The sequence below is a fragment of the Varanus komodoensis genome, unplaced genomic scaffold (assembly GCF_004798865.1).
Source record: "Varanus komodoensis strain SLA01 unplaced genomic scaffold, ASM479886v1 scaffold6_2, whole genome shotgun sequence".
In the NCBI taxonomy this organism is placed as follows: domain Eukaryota; kingdom Metazoa; phylum Chordata; class Lepidosauria; order Squamata; family Varanidae; genus Varanus; species Varanus komodoensis.
Window position 1 is genome coordinate 13,448,610 of NW_025336346.1, and position 22,387 is coordinate 13,470,996.

At 48.2% G+C, this 22,387-nt stretch overlaps 1 protein-coding gene across 4 annotated transcripts in view; it reads right to left on the minus strand.

Annotated features, from left to right (window-relative positions):
- Window positions 1-14,692: 14,692 nt before the first annotated feature.
- The window catches only part of CARD19 (caspase recruitment domain family member 19), a 39,560-nt gene continuing 31,865 nt past the window's right edge, over window positions 14,693-22,387 (minus strand). For all 4 annotated transcript variants that reach the window (XM_044451271.1, XM_044451272.1, XM_044451270.1 and 1 more), the window contains one exon: window positions 14,693-21,137. In XM_044451271.1, the coding sequence (XP_044307206.1) occupies window positions 21,034-21,137 (104 nt within the window). In that variant the 3' untranslated portion in view covers window positions 14,693-21,033. The remainder of the gene's footprint in view (window positions 21,138-22,387) is intronic.

Sequence of the window (22,387 nt, forward strand, 5' to 3'; positions counted from 1 at the left end):
CTTCGTCACAAAGGTAGCAGAAGTTACATGTGTTGTTTACACAATTCTGATTCATCTTGGCCTCTGAGGGAAAAATCACACAACTATTCCTTAGAAATGTTAGGCAACGACACTTTCACAAGCCACTAGATCAGGGCTCCTCAAACTTTTTGAACAGGGGGCCAGTTGAAAGGTGCCAGTGATGGGCACGGGCCGCCAAAGCAGTGCGGGCAGGGGGCACGGGCCGGGGCGGGGGGGTCACAGGGGCGGGCATGCGCAGAGGTCATTTTCTCCAAGCGAGTCCAAAACGATCTCCTTGCGAGCAAGCCGGTAGATCTGACCAGGACAAATGTACCTTGCAATAAAAGAACTATAAATTACAGTTAGGTGATCATCTTTAGTCTCAAGTGAAGATACATTTATACACTTCCATGGGTTACCATTTTCATTGTTTTACCGGACTTTGTCAAGAAGTTACAAGGCATCATCAGACACCTCCCTCCCTTGTAGGCAAATATACTCGCCTGTGTATAAATCTTTATCACCTGTTTTCTAATTCATCTAATCAAAATATGTAAGAATTAGCGCATTTTATCTTGAAGGTCAATAATGTCCCAAAATTTGTAGACCAGTGAAATCAGGTGTGAGCAGAAAATGCCTCTCCTCTTTCTCCCAATTCAGGTTGATTTTCCCCCCTCAGGTATCGGAACCACTTGTGTGTGTTTAGGCTGGGATTGGTGACACACACCCCGATGGGTAAATTCAGCCTTCCCCAACTAAGGGCCTTCCAGATAGGTTGGACTACAGTGATCACAATTCCCCCAATCAGCACAGCTGCAGTACAAAACACCTGGAGGCCACCAAGCAGAAGGAGGATGATCAAAAGCACTGTCTTGATGTATGGCCAGACAGCAGAAGGCCCTACAACTCCCAGGATGCCCCAGCATGCCGGGAGATGTGGGGCCTTTGTAGTGTCCCACTTGCCTCGAGAAGTCACCAAAAGAGAGCGCCACACGAATGAAGTCATGGCCGCCCGGCAAATGAGGGGCAACAGCGGAAGAGGCCTGGCCCGCTTAGTTCCTTTCCCACCTGGGGCCACAGGAGCTCTTTGATTGGGGGGGGGGGGGTGTTGATAGCCTTTCAGATGCCCAGTCACTGAGCCATTTAGTGGTTTTTTAGCTCAAAGACAGCATATTGAAAACACACATGGATCCAGCTGGGCTCTCTGAACCCAGCTGGATCCATGGGCTGGTATCCTAAATTCTTCGTCATGGCCTATGTGCATCACACATACGGGTGCTGCGCCTGCACAGTGCCTTTGGCTGGAGATTGATAGCTAACGGTTTTTGGCGGGAAAAAGCTCTGCTCCCCCTCTAGCCTATAAAGAGCGTCGCGTCGCCATTTTGTTCAGTCTTTGTGACCGCCTTTTGCTGTGCCTCGTGCCGCTTTCGCTATCGCTCTGACCGTTGCTCATCTTGTTTGTTCTCGATTGTTCTTCTTTCCCAGTTATTATAGCCCTGTTAGTATTAGTAGTTCTTGTGGAAATTCTTGTTCCTCTTGAGAGTTCTCTGTTTTTTCTATCATTCTAACTCTTTCGATCTTCTATTAAAAAAAATACCAAAAATATATTCTTACCCTCTGCACTATCTTCTCCTTTTTTTCCTTTTCTTAAGATGGCGCAGTGAGCGGCTTTCTGCAAGTGCACAGAATGCGGGTCTAAGATGTCTCCTGCAGACCCGCATGACCTATGCCTCCTCTGTCTGGGGGAAGGGCATAGGACCGATAAGTGTTCTCACTGCCTGGCCTTCTCTAAGCAGGCCAGGAAAAATTGCGAGAACTGCCTACAAAGGCTTTTGTGGGATCGGGCTCTTCTGCAGTCTGACCCACTAGTCACGACTCCGAAGCCTGGCTCTTCCACTGTTCCTCCGCCTTCACGCCCTTCGGCTCCGCCCTCTCACCCTTCGGATGAAGGCGCGTCTACCATGGGCGTTCGGCCTGCTTCTCCAAAAAAGAAGCATGAGAAACGTGAGCATGCCGATACCGACAAATCAGCAGGCCACAAGAAGGCCAGGAAGAAGAAGGCTCTGAAGCCGTCGAAGAAATCTAAGGATCCGGAGCGTCCCAGGCATCGTGACCTGGGTTTGACGGCTCCCTCAGTACCGACGGTAGTCACCGTACCAACTCCACCTGCCCCGGCCCTTCAGGCAGCTATGAGGGTTACCCCTCACGGGTCCCCTCGCCGTGTGGCTGACCTTTCAGCAGAGCCTCTCCCAACTCTACCACGGGAGTCGATTTCTGAGGGGGTGATTCAAGATTCTCCCTCTAGGGCTAGGTCTCCCACACCTGTGCCCGCAGCCACATTGGAGGTGGATGTTGAAATGTCCCCGCCTAGGAGCCGGAGGAGCCACTCCATGGAACACCATTCTGAAGGATGGTACCGTCCCTACTACCAGGCCTGGGGCGATCCGCATTCCGTCGGATACTACCCTGGTCCCAAGGGTCGATCTTCACCATCTCCTCACGACCGTCCGCTCTCCTCGGGCCGAAGGCATGCGCCCCCGATACCTCCTCGGGATGAGAGTAGCCGGTCCTTCTCTCTGGCTGAGTCCTCTTCATTGGCTCCCCTGTACTATGGTGCTGCTTCCGACAATTCAGAGGTCGATTCTACCTCCCCAGACGTTGCTGTGACCTCCCAGGGCCCTGTGTCACTGGACAAATCGCACGTCTCCTTCACGGAGTTGATGTCCCACCTTGTCCAGTCCCTTGAGATCGACGCCGTCCAGCGTCTGGGACCGAGTATGGACAAGTTTTATGATGTCGTCCGCGGGGAACAATCTACATCGATCGTCCAGCCGCTGATAACCACCTTGCGACAGGCGATGATGCAACCCTGGGACTTGCCCACTCACCCTCAACCAACTTCATGGAGGTACGAATCCATGTACTGGGTTCAGGAGGAGGACATACCCTTCCTCCTCCCCCACCACAAACTGAACTCTGTGGTGGTGGAGTCCTCCCAGGGCAGAGAGGCAAGAGGTTACACTGCACCAAGGGATAAGGAGGGATGGAAGATGGACTCCCTGGCCAGGCGAGTGTATGCTGCCTCTGGCCTAGGGCTGAGAATTTCCAATTACGAGGCAACACTTGGAGGTATCAATATTTCATTATGCAGCACCTCCATAACATCGTCTCAGCCCTCCCAGATCACCAGGGTGACCTGGCTAAGGCCTTCGTCAAGGAGGCGATGCAAGTCGCCGTCCAGCAGTTGTCCACTGCCCGACATCATGTGGACACAGACTCGAGGGACTTGGTTGGTGCTGTCTCCCTCCGGAGGCACGCCTGGTTACGGAACTGTAACTTCCCGGAGGAGACGAAGAGGCGAATAGAGGAAATGCCCTTCGACAGGTCCGGGCTTTTCCACTCGAGGACCGACCACAAACTAAAGAAACTCCATGAGTCTTGCATGACGGCACGGAGGATGGAGCTACAGACCCAGACCAGGCGTAAGTGGTCATGGACCCGTCCATCTTATAGGCAATCATACCAGCCTCGACAGCAGCCTCAACACTGGCAGCAGCAACAGCAATGCCACCGTCAACAGCCTCCACAACGGTACCAGCAGGGCCATCGTCGTTTCGACGGAGATAGGAGACAGCGCTGACGGGACGGGCGAAACACTCCTCTAATTCCTTTTATACCCACCCCCCTCTCATCTGGGGACCGGCTGAAAGGCCGACTCCCCATTTGGGAGTCCATCACGTCTGATTGGTGGGTATTGTCCATCATACATAATGGCTATCGGACAGAATTCGACATCGTTCTTCCATCGAGTCTGATCCGGTTTACATCATGCTCGCCGGTATTGCTCGACGAAGTCCAATAACTTCTTCGTAAAGGAGTGATTCAACAAGTGGCCTGGGCGGATGGTCCTCACGGATTCTATTCCAGATATTTTACGGTCCCGAAGCGGGATGGTGGTCTGCGTCCGATCTTGGACTTATGCAATCTGAATTGATTCATCGCAATGAAAAGGTTTCGAATGACCATCCTTCAAAATATTCTGCCGCTGCTAAGGAAAGAGGATTGGTTCGCCTCATTGGACTTGAAGGATGCTTATTTCCACATTCCCATTCACCCAAATTATAGGTGCTTCCTTCATTTTGCTGTTGCATCCCAATTATTCGAATTTACAGTTTTGCCTTTCGGACTGGCTACCGCTCCGAGAGTGTTCACCAAATGTATGGCCCCTGTCTGCGCTTTTCTACGCCTCCAAGGGGTACAAATTTACCCTTACCTTGATGACTGGTTGCTGGTGTCCCAATCTAGAGATGGACTTCTCGCCTCCATCCGTACGACCTGTGCCTTATTAGACGATCTGGGTCTATGCATTAATACCAAGAAATCTTCTCTTCTTCCGGTACAGACAATTACCTTCATCAGAGCCTGTTTGAATTCTACAGTGGGAAAGGCCTTCCTTCCTCAGGACAGACAACAGACTCTTGCTCACCACATCCATCGAATGCGACGAGACAGCACGGTTCGGGCAAAGTCCATCCAGAGACTTCTGGGGCATATGGCTTCCTCAGTTGCTGTGGTCCACACACCAGACTTTGACTTCGTCCCTTACAGCTCCTGTTCAACAAGATGTTCCGTCCACAGAGGGATCCACCATCAAAGTTGATTCGAATTCCATCCTCTGTGCTCTATTCTCTACTCTGGTGGTCAGTTCCAGCCAACCTGACTGTGGGGGTTCGATTCAGACCCCGATGCCCTTCAGTAACCCTCAGTACTGATGCATCTCGCCTGGGATGGGGAGCAGTATGCTCCGATCTGCACACTCAGGGCACATGGAATCATCAAGAATCCAGGAATCACTGCACTTTACAAACATTTTAATTTAAGGTTATAACTTAATGTTTGTATTTTAAGTTAATGTATTTGTATTTTAACTTAATGTTGGAAGCCGCCCCGAGGCTTCGGCGAATGGGGCAGCATAAAAATGTCTTAATAAAAATAAATAAATAAATAAATAAATAAATCATATCAACTTCCTGGAACTCCTGGTTGTATTCAAGGCCCTGCGTTCTTTCGAGGACGTTCTCCAACATCGAGTTGTTCAGATAACTTTGGACAATATAGCCACCGTCTTTTATCTGAACAAGCAAGGGGGCACAAAGTCACCGACTCTGGCCAGACTCTCGATGAAAATCTGGGATTGGTGCATCCCGAGAGACATTACGCTGATGGCAGTCCATCTAGCTGGTATGGACAATGTGGAAGCGGATCTTCTCAGCAGACACATGCTCATCTCTCACGAATGGGAAATAGATCCTCAGACGCACAACTGTCTTTTCTGTCACTGGGGGTTTCCCGATGTGGACTTATTCGCCACCCAACAGAACAAGGTGTGCGATGTTTTCTGTTCGAGAGTGGGAATCGGACACGGATCCCTAGGGGACACCTTCATGATCCCCTGGAGCAACCTGAACTTTTATGCCTTTCCCCCGATCCCTCTTATTATGAGAGTGATAGTGAAGATGGTACGCGATCGGGCCACGGGATTACTGATTACCCCTTGCTGGCCACGCCAAGCTGGGTTTTCGACACTGCTCAACATCTCCCACGGAGAACACCTCCATCTTCCACTGCTTCTGTACCTCATAACCCAACGGGATGGCACGCTTCGCCATCCAGATCTACTGTCATTGAACTTAACTGCGTGGCGGATCCGATAACTGATATTTCGCTATCGGTATCGATGGCATCTGCAAGTGGGTCGAATCCTGCCTCCGGATCCGGTGAGTTCAGCACTTCCTTACTTGTTCCTCCCACGTCATCGGATCCAAGCAACGTCTCATCGGTGCCGACAGTCTTTCATCCGGATATTCAGCACATCCTTGATTCTGCATTAAAACCGTCTACACAGAAGTCCTACGCGGCAAAATGGTGACGATTTTCGACCTTTGCCAAGTCTCTTTCGTTCTCTCCATATGCTGCATCTATACATCAGATCCTTCAGTTCCTATTAGAACTGCATCAGTCTGGACTGAAGCCGTCTTCTGTTAAAGTGTACACGGCAGCAATCGCCTATCATCGTGGCTTAGTTGACAGATCGCCCATCTTCTCTCAGCCTATTATAAAGAGATTTCTGAAGGGACTTCATAATCTTAACCCATCAATCAGACCACTGATGCCTACCTGGAGTCTCTCTGTAGTCTTACAAGCCCTTACGAGAGCTCCCTTCAAACCCTTAGCAACAGTCAATTTACGCCTTGTTTCCTGGAAGACAGCGTTTCTTGTGGCGGTTACTTCAGCTCGAAGGGCTAGTGTACTATGCGCTCTCCGCATAGATCCTCCTTACCTGAATTTTCACAGAGAAAAAGTTGTCTTGCAATTAGATCCATCTTTTCTTCCCTAAGGTAGCCACCTCTTTTCATGTGGGACAAGACATTGTCTTACCTGCCTTTTTTCTGTCCCCGACGACTCCTTTAGAAAGATCGTTGTACTCACTTGACGTTCGGCACTGCCTAGCCTTCTATAGATTGAGGACTGAGTCTATTCGACGCTCAAATAAACTCTTCGTCAAATACTCCACCCGAGATCAAGGCGATCCGATCACTCCTCAGAGGCTTTCCAAGTGGACAGTCCATACAATTACCCTGTCTTATCAGCTGGCTAGTATTGACTTACCTACAGTTCCTCGAGGCCACTTGCCTAGGGCTGTCGCTACATCCTCTGCTTTCACGTCAGGAGTCCCAATGGATGACGTATGCAGAGCAGCTACTTGGGCAGCTCCTTGCACTTTTGCTAAGCGTTATCGCCTAGATGTTCACGCTAGGCAAGACTGCTCCTTTGGCAGGGCCGTTCTTTCATCTGTTCTTCGTTGAGGACACCTCCCCTCCTCCAATAATGGTAAGCTTGTTAATCTACCCATATGTGTGATGCACAGAGGCCACGACGAAGAAAAGCAGGTTGTTTACCTGTAACTGATGTTCTTTGAGTGGCCATCTGCGCAGTCACACAACCCACCTGCCGGCCCTGCTCAGTGTCGGTGAGTGGACATTTTCGTCAATACCGATATCATTTATAGTAGGGATATTTTTTCCACATGGGGGCGAACGTTTGGTCTTCAGAGACTGAACAAAATGGCGGATGCTCCGCTCTTTATAGGCTAGAGGGGGAGGGGGAGCGGAGCTTTTTCCCGCCAAAAACCGTTAGCTATCAATCTCCGGCCAAAAGCACTGCGCAGGCGCAGCACCCATATGTGTGACTGCACAGATGGCCACTCGAAGAACATCAGTTACAGGTAAGCAACCTGCTTTTCCCTCCTGTGCCACCACTAGACTGGATTCTGAAGTAGCAGGAGTATGGGATCGTCTTTGGGGGCCACCCTACATAGAGTACATAGAGCGCTATTCATAGGAGCCATTCATTCCACGCTTTGGATGCAGATCTGCTCTCCCAGAGAAGGGGGGCTCTGGCCAGGTAAAGTCCTTCTGATTTCCGGGGGCCTGCTGCCCCCCACACCACAGCTCACCCCGTCCAGCATGTTCTGCTGCTCCTCTGTGTAGCACTATCGGGGCTAGAGAGGCTACCATGGGAAGAGGGGCAGGGAGATTCTCCCACCCTAGAGATCACCCCATTCACAAGGGGCTCATGCCTTTCTATAGCAGGGCGGTCCAACTTTTTGTACCTCGAGGGCCACATGAGGACTTCAGCACAGAACCTGGAGGCTGCACAGAGAGTACATTTAAAATATGGAAAATTAAGTGTATAATTTAATATAAACAATTAACGGATTTAATTAACTGCTAAAAGCTGGAGAATTGATTTTAAGAGGATTTTAGGACTAACTGAATGAAAAATAACACTTTGTGGGCAGCTGTTTCTCCAACCACAGCCCAAGCACAATGACCGCTCCTCTAGGGTGGCCCATCCCTTTCTTCCCTGTTTCTCCCTCCCAGAAACCCTCCCATGGGACCCCCCCCCGGCCCCCGCTTCCTTCTTAGAATTGGCGCACTGAGCCTCTTCTGTTTGAGCTGATGAACTCTCTCCAGCATGTTGACAAGGGCCTTTGCGCCCATCAGCTGGAGAGGTGCATGCTGGGATGAGTTCTTGTGAGGCTGCCAGCCTGACCTCCTCTCTGCCTGATCCTCGGAAGAGAGCGGGACTGGACAGTGGCCTCAGGAGAGCTCACTGCAGCCATGCTTGTGCCATCACTGGGATCCAGACCGGGGAGGGGAGCGGGGGCTCTGAGTGGCACGAGGGCCACAGAACAAGGCCTCTGGCTTCAGCTGCTGGACCACCCCACTCACTAGCATTTACAAGGTGTGGCCACAGAGAAATGGGGTTGGGGGGGTCCATTTCCATCAGAGCAGCCAATCCAGCATAAATCAGGATTCAGCCCTAGATGTTATGAAAGTATGCAAAACTGTTGCTCTGTTCATTAGCAACCTGCCTCCCAGGGCCACGGGGGCCTACTAGCTGAAGCTGAAGCTGGTTAATGGTATTACAGGCAACTGAGAATATCTGAGCTGCCACAGGAAGACTGGGGTACATCAGACCTTGAATGCAAGCGTACACTTCCCAGGTTCAAGCAAGCCAGCATGCTTACTGCAGTTAGCAGTTTTTTTATCATCAGCCACCCAACAGCCAGTCACCTGTTATCACGGTTTCCATCCTCCCCACTCCATCCTCCCACTGTTGGCATGTATCCCATCAGCCAGCACTCCTACAATCCCAAGCTGCATTGCTCCCTGCCTATGTCTCCTGCCTCTTCCTGATTAGTCCACATGTCTAGGCTAGACGGCTGGGGGACTTCCTAGAGTGACTGCTGCTTCCATCCACAATCTTAGGTTTAGACAACAAGCCATGGTGGTCCAGATAACCCGTACAATAAACTGGTTTTTATCTTCTTTTTGTGATTTCTTAAGACCAAATTTTGTTGTAAGCCGCCCCGAGGCTTCGGCGAATGGGGCGGCATAAAAATGTTTTAATAAATAAATAAATAAATAAATAAATAAATAAATAAATAAATAAAATAAAGTCATGCCTGACTTGTCGGGATCCTATAGACCACAGCATGCCATGATGAAATACCACAACTGAGTTTGGGTAACACAACTGACCCACAATGGTAAAAAAAAAAACAAACAAACAAAAAACCCCACAATGGCTTGTTGCACTGTCTGAACTCAGCCATTATCTACACAAGAAACATGAATCATGCTGCTAGTGAAGAAGGCATGTCATAAAGTCTCATAGCACACTGGTAGCATATCATCGTTATCATCATCATTGTCATCATTGTCATCATCATCACGTTTGACCTAGAAGTCATGCTAGGGTAAGATTATGAAACCATGGAAGTTTGTAAAAAGAGGAACTAAACTATGTGCAAGAACTAGAAATATACTGAAAAAACAGACTGGGTATTTCAAAAATGCAAAGAGGTCAAAAAGGCAGCATTGTGATTGAAATGTCTTAATGAACCCTCCTGAACCCTCCTGAGGGAATTGAAGGTTACTGACACTTTGGGGAAAAACAGAGATGTAGGAAGAGGCACAAGAAGATGGGAATGGACCAGAACAGGAGAGGTACAGAAGGCAACAGATTTCGGAGGATGGCAGTATCTGTTCCAAGGCTGGCGCTGCTATTAGGCCAGTGAAGCAGGCGGCAGATGCTGGAGGCGTGGAAGCGAGCACTGTGTGCCATAGGGCCCGCCCCGTTCTCCCAGAACGAGCCCGCTGCCTTCAGGTGCAGGAGGGCGCCATGGCCAGCATGGAAGGAGGAGTCAGCTGCCAGTCCAGCCAGCTCATGCACATGGCACGGGAGCGGACGCCACCTTGTTCGTTGCCTCGCAGGGCAAAAGGGCTTGGGCCACCCTGGTCACATGCGATGCGCTGGCTGGGGGAAGGGGTTGAACGGAGCATTTGCGGGAAAGGGGGAGGCGGCTCCCAGCACCGCTCACCTCTGCCAGCAGAAAGTATTCTTTTAGGGTGGAATGCGCACTGAGAGCTGGCTTTAATTCCCATAAGCGTTTGACAGGCTGCATTTTATTGGAATGAAAAGCTATTTTATGGGCAGAGATCTCTAAACCATGCTAGTAGCTTGGAGCTGAATGCACTATAAAAATGTCTGGGCTGATCAATGTGCTTTGGGTTGAAAGTCGCCTGTTTTTAGGAAGAATCAGTAATTAAAAGCATGAGCAACTGACTGTATACCCCATCCTTCTTGGCTTTTGGAGGCGCGCGTGCGCGCGCGTGTGTGTGTCTAGGCTGTCCTGCCTCTGCCACAAAACGAATGAATAATCAAAAACTGGGCAATGATATGCAGCAGATACTGCTAACATGCCCAAAGAAGCAAAGGAAATATTATTGTGGATCAAAAGTACTCACCTACTGAGAAGGAGGACACTTAGCACTGCCAATGGTGAGAGAGAGCGAATACAGAGATGCTTCACTATTGTCTTTGCCTGGAGTTTAAGAGGTACCAAGAGAAGGTGTTACCCCTCTGTCAGACTCCCTGCCCAGTCAAATATGGGCAGCACCAAGCCTTACAAGTTTTCAGCACCAGCTCAAACCAGTTTGTTCAGCCAATCTTTTGACTGAATTTTCCTCTCTTTATCCTGTTGTTTACAGCATACTGTTCTTCTGTGTTTGTGTTTTTTTCCAGAATGTTGTATAATTTCCCTGTGCATTATGGCTTGCACCCTGCTTTGGGATTATTTTATAAGGAAAAGCAGGTAAGAATGAATGAATGAATGAACCTGGTTCCCACACTTGCAAAGAAATGATAAGCAAGGAGCAAAATCTTGACATCACTGATGGTAAAGATCAATGACTAACCTCATAAGAAGTATTCCATCACCATTTCTCTCTTCTGTTTTTTCCCCGGTCTTGTCAGTCTCACTTCTATTTGCAGTGTAATTTCTTTCCCTTTTGCTAGAAGACAATCTTCCCAAATATCTGACTGGCCAGTACACCCAGTTAAGCAAGAAAGAAAGAAAGAAAGAAAGAAAGAAAGAAAGAAAGAAAGAAAGAGGGAGGGAGGGAGGGAGGGAGGGAAGGACGGACGGACGGACAGACAGACAGACAGACAGAAAGACAGACAGACAGACAAAGCAAGCAAGCAAGCAAGCAAGCAAGCAAGCAGCTGGTCAAATCCGTTCATAGCCTGTGCACTGGCTGCCGTTCCTGCTTGAATGTTCCACATTAAAATATCCAGTAGCTTGAAGAATTTCCTTCCCAGAGGCTAGAACTTTAGGGGCTGAAACATATTTGATAGCTTTTTCCTCTGAACAGTTGCCGTGCTGTTCAAATTCCATACCTCTTATAATTGCTAAAGTAAAGGGAGAGAATAGAATGATAAACTGGCAGGTTTTAAATCATATCCGCCTGTCTTTTTCCATCAGCCTAGCTCTTTCCATTAGCTTCCAGGTGTGCCATAATCCCGCGTGTTGGTTCTGAGTCTCTGCAGTCCTCCAGCATTTTACATCTTTCAGGGCCCCTGGGTGGCTCAAGAGCCACCACTTCCCTTTTCAGAATCCAAAATAAAACGGCACCGTGAGAGGCCTTAGCGCCAGCCAGGATCTGACCTCTCTCACACAATGCTCTACATGACTCACACGACAGAAGCCCCCGCTTGCTGGGAGCTCTGTCTCCTGCCACTCTGTGCTGCGTGGCAAGGCTATGCTAAAAGGGATATGCATCCTCCTGAGCCTCGCGTCCGGATTGCTGGGTTCAGAGCCCAGAGCACTGGCCCAGAGACCACGGGAGCTGCTAGGGCAGAGGTTTTCTGCAAGGTGCCATCCGAACAGGGTATAATTCACCCATAGGCCAAACGTTTGCCCAGAATGGACGAAGGACCTTCTTTTGCCCTGTGGCCAGGCTAGAGGAGAAGAGAGACCTGAATGAGACCCTCACCCCACCTAAGGAGACGAAGGGCTGAGACGTCGCCCGAATGCCAGCTCAGCTCACCGGAGGCACAAGCAAGCGTTGGTGAGCCTGCGACCCAGGACTGCAACCCAGAGCCTGCAACCCTGCAAGCCCATTGGCCTGCCTGGACTTGGTGCCAAGCCCTCTCGCCCTTGCCAGTGTCCCCACCTATCCATGCATGCACAGAGGCAAGCAGGCCTCTTGCCCCAGCCTTCAGCCGCACTTCTGATAGCGATGCTAAATCTGGGAAAGCTGCAGGGAAACAAACACTCACCCATCCACAGCTCCAAAGTGGCACTCACGCAAAGTCACGACTGGGGTGGGAAGCCTAGATCATCCGCCTACAAGTTCTGGCCTTTGGCTGGCTCAGCCACAGCACCCAGGGCGTGCCTGGTGCCCCCTAGCCACCTTTGCACAGGCGAAGGGAAACGCCTTCCTCACACGGCAGCCACTGCCCCCTTTTCCCCAATCTGCAAAGGAGAAATGACACTTATAAGTGTGCCAACCAGAACTCAGACCCAGAGTTTGGAAATCTTGCATGGTGCTTCAGAAGCTCGACGCGTCTTGTGGGGAGCTCCAGTGCTGCCGCCACCCCCACTCCGTGCTGCATGGTGAAAGATCTGCAGAAATATCCCGTCCACACGGACTTTCCTCTTTAGACTGAACTGCTTCTCTTCAAACTGCTACATGTCTCAGCAGAAGTGCAGGCCCTACAAAGACTGGATTCAGAGCTGTGCTGCCCATTTCACTGTGCTGCTCATTTCATTCTGGGACCTGCTGTGGCACAGCAGGAGATTGAAGCAGCAAACCACAAAGGCGGTTGTGTGTTCTTTCAGCCCCCACCCTTTTGCCCTGGAAGTGGGGAGACCCTTGCTTTGTTCGGCACTTGCTTGCCCAGAGTTGGAGCTCCCAACATGTCAGGCTTGGACACCTCCAATGTCTGCAAAGTCAGTGCTTAAAGGACACCCTGATTTTTAAAAAATTTCCCCACTTTCAAAACAGATTTGTTTGAAATGAGTATAGATCTCTTGCAATTATGCATGGGCTTCAGCAAAAGTGGACCGGGCATCCAAAGAAGTAACCCTTTGAGTTGGCTTCCCTGACACGTGTCCATATTCTGTGCTGCAAGGTCCTCAGTCCATTGCATTACAGTGAATATCATCCATACTATTTTGTAGAATCAAGTTTTTAGCCAGCAAAGGATGCAGAGAGTCCATTTTCCCCTCCATGTGTTCATGTGCATGAAGCCAGCAGAGCTGTGTGCACATCAGTAGATTTGAAGTCTGTTCCAGAAGAAAATTCATCTGCACATCCTCCTCCCAAATAGAAAATACGTGTTTAAAAAGAAGCATTGGTGTTATTGCACCCCCCAAAATAGCTGAATTAGACGGTCCCTTATTAAAGAGTTGTTGCATTGTCCAGCGCACACAAAACAACTATTTTTGCTGACAAGACCCATCCTATGATGCTTCGATGGGACAGGTACATACCAAAGTGGCGATCCACTGTTTAGGGACTCCTGCTCGAGAAGCTTTCATTTAGGACATGAGATATCCCTGGAAAAACTCTGGCAAGCCCACGTTCAGAAGCCCACCTTTGGACCTGGTTCACAAAACTGGAAATTTCACACAATGCTGCTACATCCCTGATGCAACAGAGAAATCCCCTTGCTGGGAGCTGCCTCTTGCCAGTCTGCACCACATGGCAAGAATGTGCTATAGATAAAAGGCCTCCTCCCACATCCAGTTCAAGGGGGCCCTTTCACAAAGGCACTCCTGGGATTCTGTCCATGATTTTCTCTTTTGCTGAGGCAAGTGCCTTGGCTAGAGAAGCTGTTGTCCTACTCTTGTCCCCCACTTCCTGTTTCCTGCTTTCAGCGACAGCCTCTGGAAGCTCGAAATGCAACCAGCGTGGTTGCGTGTTGGACTGGTCCTTTGAAACCAACCAACTCATGGAAGGGGCCTGACCTTCTAAGCTCCGTAATCCCCTCTGGGGCACTACTAGTACAATCAGAGCACGTGCCCCCTTGAACCACTCCTGAGGGTCGATCCTTCTATGCAAAATCACGTGCAGCAGTAAACAGGTTGTCTCTGCACTCAGCCATCAAAGCTAAGGCTGTGGTGCCAAGCTGCTCTGCTCTGTTGGCCCCAAGAGATTCTCTGACAAGTAGCACTTCTTACAGGGTCGAGCTTGTTACTCGCTGAGCACCAAGAACCTTTGCCTAGAGCAGGCAACTTTTGGCTCGCCCGGTGTTTTGGTGAAAGTCCCAACAGCCCTAGCCAGCATGGCCAGTGGTGGGGGATAAAGCGAATTGTAGCCAAAAACATCTTGCCATTCATGGCTGGAGGAATGATGTACCTTCCCTGCCTTCAAACGAAGTCACGTTTAGCTAGTTACTTGGACTTGGTGATAACAATAACACGCAAAGAGGATGTGAACGTATTTCCTGCTAAAGAGCTGTCTCCCTCCGTGAGACGTTTTTTCAGCTCGAAGAGAGAAATTCTGATTTTAGACAAGTGATCTTGGGGTGCAATCCTGTGCATGCGTAGACAGAAGTCCTGACATTTCTCAGCCAGCATGGCTGGGAACTGAAGGACTTTTTTCTATTCAGACATGTACTGCTGCACCCTTAATGCCATCCAACTGGGGACAATACATGTTGCTTAAAGGAGAACAGACGTGGTAGAGCACATAATAGAGTTTCCGCAAAGCTTCTTCTTTCCCACTGAGCCGACTGGCCAAATATTGCACAAGAATGCCACATCAGAAACCACAGGTTTGTAAAGTGCTAAATAGGCTTTATTTTTTTGCTTATACTTTATACACACATTGGACAGCAATACATACTTTATACACAGAGAGACCAGAAAATCAGTACACTTACATCTAGTGTTTCCCTTTCCAATAGACAAAACCCGGGGATTTGATGCAGAAAGCAGCACCTGAACCCCAAATCAAGTCAAATGCTGCAAGGAATGCAGCAGTCCTGAGCGAATCGGAATCAAAAGACACTGGGAATATATTGGGAGCAGTGAGACTGACTCTGGACTCCCTCACTACATTCATATGCACCTGATTTTCTCTAAGGAAAGCGTCCCAAACCTTGTACCCTCCAAATGCATTGGAATCCAACTCCAACTATAATGGTCATGCCAACTTGCTGAGTGATGGAAGTTGTAATCCAAAGCATTTGGAAGGCAGCAGGCTGGGCAGGTTTAGGCAGATGTGGTGTGTTCCAGATGTTTCGTACAACAGTTCCCACAATCCTTGACCAGTAGGGACTGTGCTCTAAAATACTTGGATGGCCTCAGATTTTATGGGGGATTTTGAGCAAAAGCACAAAATTGGTTAGCAATTCTCAGGCTCTCAAGAACACCCCCAATTTCTGCAGCAGGTGCACGGAAGGAGGCCAAAAAGTTCCCTTTCTTATGGGTGAGGGTATGCATGGACAGCCGAAGGCCTGAGTGTCTGTGTGCTACCCCAGCCCGAACCCTCACCCAACACAGAGTGGGGCACACACCCCATGGGGAAGTGTGGGAAGGGTCGAGTGTAAAGCCTGAGGCGAGGCCTGGTTACTGGCAGGCACTTCCGCAGCTCTGGTGCAAAGCCATCCCTGCAGAACCAGGGGAGAATCTGCCATGAACTCCATCTTTGGCTAAAACTGCCTTCACCCACAGTTCCTCCTGAGCAGCTTTATGCCATTATGGCGAACAAGGACAGTGTTTTATGCTATAAAGGAATTGCACACAGTCATGCCAGCCATCCAGTGTGGTGCTGCTAGAATATCAGTGCACCAACTTGGTTGCGTGAACTAGTCTGGGCTATTCCCTGAAGCCAGGCTGGGCAGATGACAGGTCTCCAGATGCTTTGGACTTCGACTCCTAGAGGCTTCTGCCACCCTGGCCAAAGGTGAAGATGGCTGGGACCTGAAGCACAAAACATCTGGGGAGATCGACTTTCTGCCTGGCCCAGCTCTAAAGCACTTGGTTAGAAGGCATCATCCAATTACTTTGAAATTAAGTTAGGCAAAAGACATGCCTAGCCCTAAAGCAGTTTGAGGCAGTTCAGTGACTATACCAGTAATACACAGTAGTACAGAGAGTATCAAAGAGTAATAAAGAGAACACGGACAGTGCTCCAAGGGAATCACGGGGCTTATTTCCGTGAACTAAAATTCAACTATGAGTTCACTACAATACACAAGTTGGTCAGAATACAGTTGCTACTCCTGTCTGTGCTCACAGAAATGTGTGTGCACACCAGTGGAAGTGCTACTCAAGGAGCATGCAAGGCACAAGTATTGTACTGGGGAAGGGCAGAAATGTCCTGCTGCTGAGCAGCTATTCCACCATGCTTCATCTCTGAAAACGGAGAGTAGCTGGAACTCCAGAAGTACATACAACCCCAGTAACAAGGGCGGACAGGGCAGAAAGGTCCGCATCCTCACACGGGGTCAATGTCAGCAAAGGCTGCACAGAAATGTGTGTGGTCTTGTCTGTGATCTGCACTTGGGTGACCCCTTAAACCATTTTCCACAGGCTGGCCAACAAATCCTCATTCCTTCATCCTCCCTCAACCTGTGCCATTCCTAAAGTCAGGTCACTTAGGAAAGGAAGCACCATCTGGAAATAAAATGCACAGATGGAAGGCACACCAGCAAATAAACACAGTGACCACATAGTGCAATTTGATACCAACACCGGATGTACATAGTTTTGGAGTATTCCAAGCCTCACTCAAATGTATCTTAGGGTACAATCCTATACATGTTAGGCAGAAAAAGGCCTATAACATCCAGCATTCCCCAGACAACATGGGAAATGCAAGTTTTGTCTAAACATTCATGGGATTTTCATCCTTAATCAATTAAATTGTCTGAAACAGAAAGAAATCCCTACAAGGGTAAATATCAACAGATTCTTTGGGTTCTTTTTTTGTACAGGTTCTTTCCAGTTTTTATGATATGAGCTTTTAAAGCTACTTCCTTCAATCGGTTTTTGTCATTATCATTTTACAATTTATTCCAAGCCGCTGTATTGCCTGGAACAAAACTCTGCAGCCAAGGATTCAGGTGAAAACTGTACATGAAATCCAAGATGTGCACATGAACTGAAATACCTGAAACTGGAGGGCATTATTTACTATCATGCAGGTGGCAATCTCATGGAAAGGCTCCGTTCTATGTCTAAGTCTCTGAATCTCATAATGAAATGTTTACCTTGGTCATAATTCTTCCCATGACATTGGATAGGGACAATGGAGTTCACTGAGTGCATCTCAAATTTTATGAAGACAAGAAAAAAGCCAGTTATTAAAACGGTGGCTGTCTGTACTGCAATCTTGGCATTGGTTCAAAAAGGCATTAATTGTGTGAAAACCATGCAACTCTGCTGCAAAGAAAAGAGGTGACAGAGCAATAGTCTATGTTAGCATACAGTGACCATTACTATATTCTGCAAAAAGGCAGAAGCCACCTTGAGTTTAGAGTCAAAATGTCAAGGACTCTGTCTATTTTTGGAAGGGCTGCTTTCTTTTACAAATAGAAACATAGAAACAGAATGAGAGCGAGTCAGAAGAGGCCTCCCAGGCCATCTAGTCTGACCCCGGCTCTAGTCAGTTCCGCTCACAACATGCCCACCATGTGCTTGTCCAGCCTATCCTTGAACACTCGCACCGATGGGGCCTCAGCCACCTCCTGTGGAAGCCCATTCCATCCCCTAGGAAGTACTTACAATTGGACAATTTAAGAGCATGTTGCTCAAAATCAATATTCAGTGCATAATTATGACAAACTACCTAATCTGTACAATCCAATGTGCTCACTTACTTGGCTTGACATAAACAAGGACTCCCCCCAAAAAATTTGTTTGACTTCCAAACAAAGAAAGAGCAACTGAGGTGCATGTTTTTTACTTGAAAGTGAATTTACAAATGGAAAGTCATTTCTCTATAGATGGACAGACGGATGCAGATACGCACACGTGTCTGTCTATGAGCCAGTGAGAGCAGATCACCGATGTGGCTGGAATCAGACTGATGCTTGGTGTCACCTTCCCCAAACAACTCACTGTGCAGTCTGACATCTCAGTGACAAGCACGCTGCAGAAACAGCTTGTTAAGTAAATCTCTGTCTACCGAGCTACATAAACACTGGCATTTTGCACCCATCTGCACATGGATGCTGCCTAACATAACACCAGAGTGCTCCAGATGGAAGAGGGGCTCTCCCCCTTTCCCCCTGCATTACGTTTAGAAGTAGTGCATTGCATTTAGCTCTTGTGAGCATTGCTCCAAGAAAGGCAATTTCTTGGAAGCAGCTGATGTATTGGCAAGATGGTTAGTGTGACAGATTCAAAGCGACTTTCTGATTTGGAATAAAAGCATACATTTCCTTGCCCTTAACTTGGATCTTCCAAGGGAGCTCAGAAGCTGCCTGGGGTTGCCCCAAATTCCTAGGCTTTGTCTTGCATCTCAGGGGCCAATCGTACATTGCAAAATTTGTCTAATTATCCCGCATCATCTGAATGTGCTGAGATGTGCAGCACAGTTTCAAAGCCACCCGAGAACCCCCATAGCTTATTGCAGCGTCCCGGGGTGGCTTATAACCCATATAAGACTGAGCTGGGCACCTACAACTGCGATACTAATTCTCAGTGCAACATGTGTGAAAAGCAAGAAAGAGCAGATCAAGGAAGGAACAAGCAAACACCAAGTAGCTGAGTAGGAAAGGAGAAGAGCGTGGTGTTCTCCTGCCATCTTGTGGTGATTTCAGGCACTGCACGTGGATGAAGCAGCGGCTGGGTGCGGTCTTCCAGCTCTTTTACATCAGAGCTCCTTCTGGCTCTTTCAGACTAAGGCACCTGACAACCCGCGCTCTCTCGCTCTCTAGCAAGAGAGAGAGAGAGCGAGCCACAGCCCTGCTGAAATTAAACAACAGTGGAGCTGTTCCAAATTAAACAACCCATTGCTGCTGCAGCCAAATAAAGACTTCATTCAGGATTAATATTTTCCCCCATAATCTCTAGAAAGCACATAGGCTTCTAAAGATTAGAAGCCTTTCCAAGATATGCATGAAAAGCCCTGGCCATTATCCATTCTACGGCTTCCCCACCATCCATGGTAGCCTTTCCCAACATGATGCCCACCAGATGTGTTGGACTGCACCTCCTGCAGTCCTCAGCCAGAATGGCCAGGCCAGGTTGGGAGAGCTGGCTTTTGGCTCTCTTCATTACATAAACACACCTCAAGCTTATCAATTCCCCCCTTCTGCCCTCCAGAGCAGCTGGAGGAGAATGGATGCTTTCCATTTTTAACGAAACACGGTTTAGTTAAAAGCCATCACATCCAAACCTGGACAAACTGGAGTTACTCTGAATTTTACACTCTTAACTATGGATTCTTGAAATGAGCCAAGTTCTAATTATGGTTTAGAAAGCCAGGCTACTCCCCTAAACTAGGAGTGAGCAAACTGAGGATATGCTGATTGCAGGCCACAATGTCCGGAAGGCCATCCCTGCCCTAAACCATAGTAAAGACTAACCACAGTTCAAGATTTGGACGAAGCAATGAACTTTGGTTAATTGACCACAGAAGCAAAAGCTTCTGATCCTCTTTCCATGCACCAGTGGAGGAGAAGAGAGCACACAAATCCAAGGCTGGTGCACAGAACATGCAGCACCAAATTTCACGCCTGCACATGGGCATGCATCAGACTCCAAGCAATGTTCTAGGAGCATTCTACTAGTCTAGTCAGCTCACCCGTTTTATATGATTGACACCTTACAAACAATTAAATGGACATACATAATAGGCACACACACTAAAGGTAAACATGCATTTGGTTCCAAAAGGGGGGGAGGGGTTTTCTTTCCTTTTTGGTTATATATTATTAACACTGCTATAAGTATCATTAGATATACAAACAAAATTTCCTAAAACATGCAACGCCTCCTTGCCCCCATTTCATCATAAATACACGAGCCAGTCAGGGCTTTGGACCATGCTGAATTCCTTCCCACACGTTAAAAAAAAGTACCCCTGGAACTGGCATAAGAAAAGACAAGGAATCTTGCACAGCAAACAAATCTATGACAGTTTTTCTTTTCCCCGGATTATTCATGTCACTCTGAGCTCCTGGAGTACATAAGAACAGAAAGAGAACATACAGTGCTGACCTTTAAAAGTTAAACTACACACTCCATGTCTTAATAAGGCTTTGGGTGCATTTCTTTCAAGTCTTGCTGATACGTTTCAAGTGTTGCTCAAAAAAAATGTTATCTAAAGCCAGCGGTCTTTGTGCTTCGCCTTGCAATTGCTAAGGGATTAGCAGACACACCAGGAAAGATGTCTTCTGTGGACACTTCCATTAGCAGCTACACAAGCTTTACATATTAAGTGGAATCCTTGGCCGGGGAAGGAGCGGCATCCAGTGCAGCCCATGAAGCCGGGAGACCCCCGCTAAGCAACTGGAAATGAGATGAGGTGGCACCTTCTAGAGCAGGGCAGGCCAGTGCAATTGGAAAAAGGGAGCTCCAAAGACTGGAAATGAGTGTTTGGGCCGGCTTGTCGGGCTTCCTTAGGAAACGCTACTTTCCCGTGGGCCAGCAGGTGCAGAGCAGTGGGAACGTGAGCAGAACGGAAGGCATCTCTTCTGCTCGTCTCCGTCCAGCAGAGGAGCTCGAGGCAGCTTCCCCGAGGGTGAGGACGCCCTTTCCCCCGACAGGCGACGGCTGGGCCCCAAGGTGCAGCGCAAGCACCAGAACAACACTTGGCCCCGCTGGGAGTGGCGACCGCTTTGTGCCTCCTCTGGACCAGAATCACGTAATACTTGAAGACCTTGCAAAGCTCAGGGCAACACTAAAATGCAGGTATGCTTGTTTTCCCACACGATAAATAGGTTGCAATAACATTGTACAAAAATAAAAATATCCCCCTCCCACAGGAAAAAGACATATAGCTGACATTCTGAAGTCCCTTGGAAGCAGGATGACACACTGCTAAAGCCACGCGGTTATATCTTTGGTATAAGAAAACAGCATATCTCCTTGCAAAGCTGCCTTTCCAGGGCCAGGGGCATTCAGTGCCAGCCAGCAGAGCTAGTTTACCCCCGGTGTTTCCTCTACGAGTCTTCCATGTATAGCATGCAAATGTTCCTAACGTGTCTTCTTATGATGATTGGGGAAAATCCCAGCACCTTCCTGGCTCCTCCCAGGACTTTTGAATCTAGGATGAAACAAAAAATGGAAACACGATGAAACAGAAGACAGCAATGGGATGACACATTCCTTGACATGAGCCGGATATGCAACCCTCACCATCACCACAATAGCAAATGGCCTCCGGCAAACAATAGGTTGTCCCCTGCCCCCTTAATTAAGAGAATTTCTCTAATTAAGCCTTCCCTACTCTGGTGCCCTCCAGATGCATTGAACTACAATTCCCATTATTCTTGGCCAGCAGGGCCACTGACCCAGGTGAGGAAAGCTTTTCTATTCAGTGCTTTGTAGATGAAGCAACAGAATGGTCTGTGATTTAAAGAAGAGTTCTTAACCTATCTTTGAAGGAATAATTATGTTATCATGCATGGGATATGTAGTCATAATCACTTATTTTACTTAAATTCACAGTGAACTATACATTAACTCTAGAGTTCTGACAACCACATTGTAGGGCTCATGTCAGCCCCAGGTATCTGCATCTTTCCTGGTGGTATTTCCTTCCCAGGTATGTACACAAGAAGTGGCCCATTACCAAGCATATGAGGAAAGGTGGTTCCCAAGAATGCTCATGTCTGGATTATTCTATGCCCTTCCACAAAATTACTAGATTATGGGATATAAAAATCATTACTTCGAATCACAGCATCACACAGCATCGAACAAGAAAATGTCAGGACTCTCAAACCTCAATGTCTCAAGTAACAGAAAATTTAGGATAGTAATACAGTAAGTGAAATCGACTGAGTGGAGGCCAAAGCCAACTAGATTATTTCAGTCTCTCCGAAATCAACAAATGTAGCTTATAAGAGAGCATAAAGAACTATCTGTGAGGTACACAATCACTTAAGGCAGAAGATTTCAGTATAGAAAGTATAGGGGGAAAATACCTGGAAAAATACCTGGCAAAGAGACATACTGAAGGAACAGCACCCTGGCCAGCAGAAAGGCCTAGCGATGCAAGCATTTCACTCAATTCACCTCTCTGCCAAGGCTCACCCGCGTTGCCCAACACCTCTTGCTCTCGCCTCCCAAGATCCAACAGCCTCCCCCAGCCTGGCACCTTGTCAGCCTATAACTCCCATCAGTTCCAGCCAATATGAGTGGTAATCCAGCACATCTGAAGAGTGGTCAGTTTGTACTAGTATACAAAATTATATATATGAATACAAAGGCTACACTAGAATATGAAATAACATAGCATGACATTGTATAGAATAACCGTGATAGGAAATATGTGATGCAAGAATGATCTCA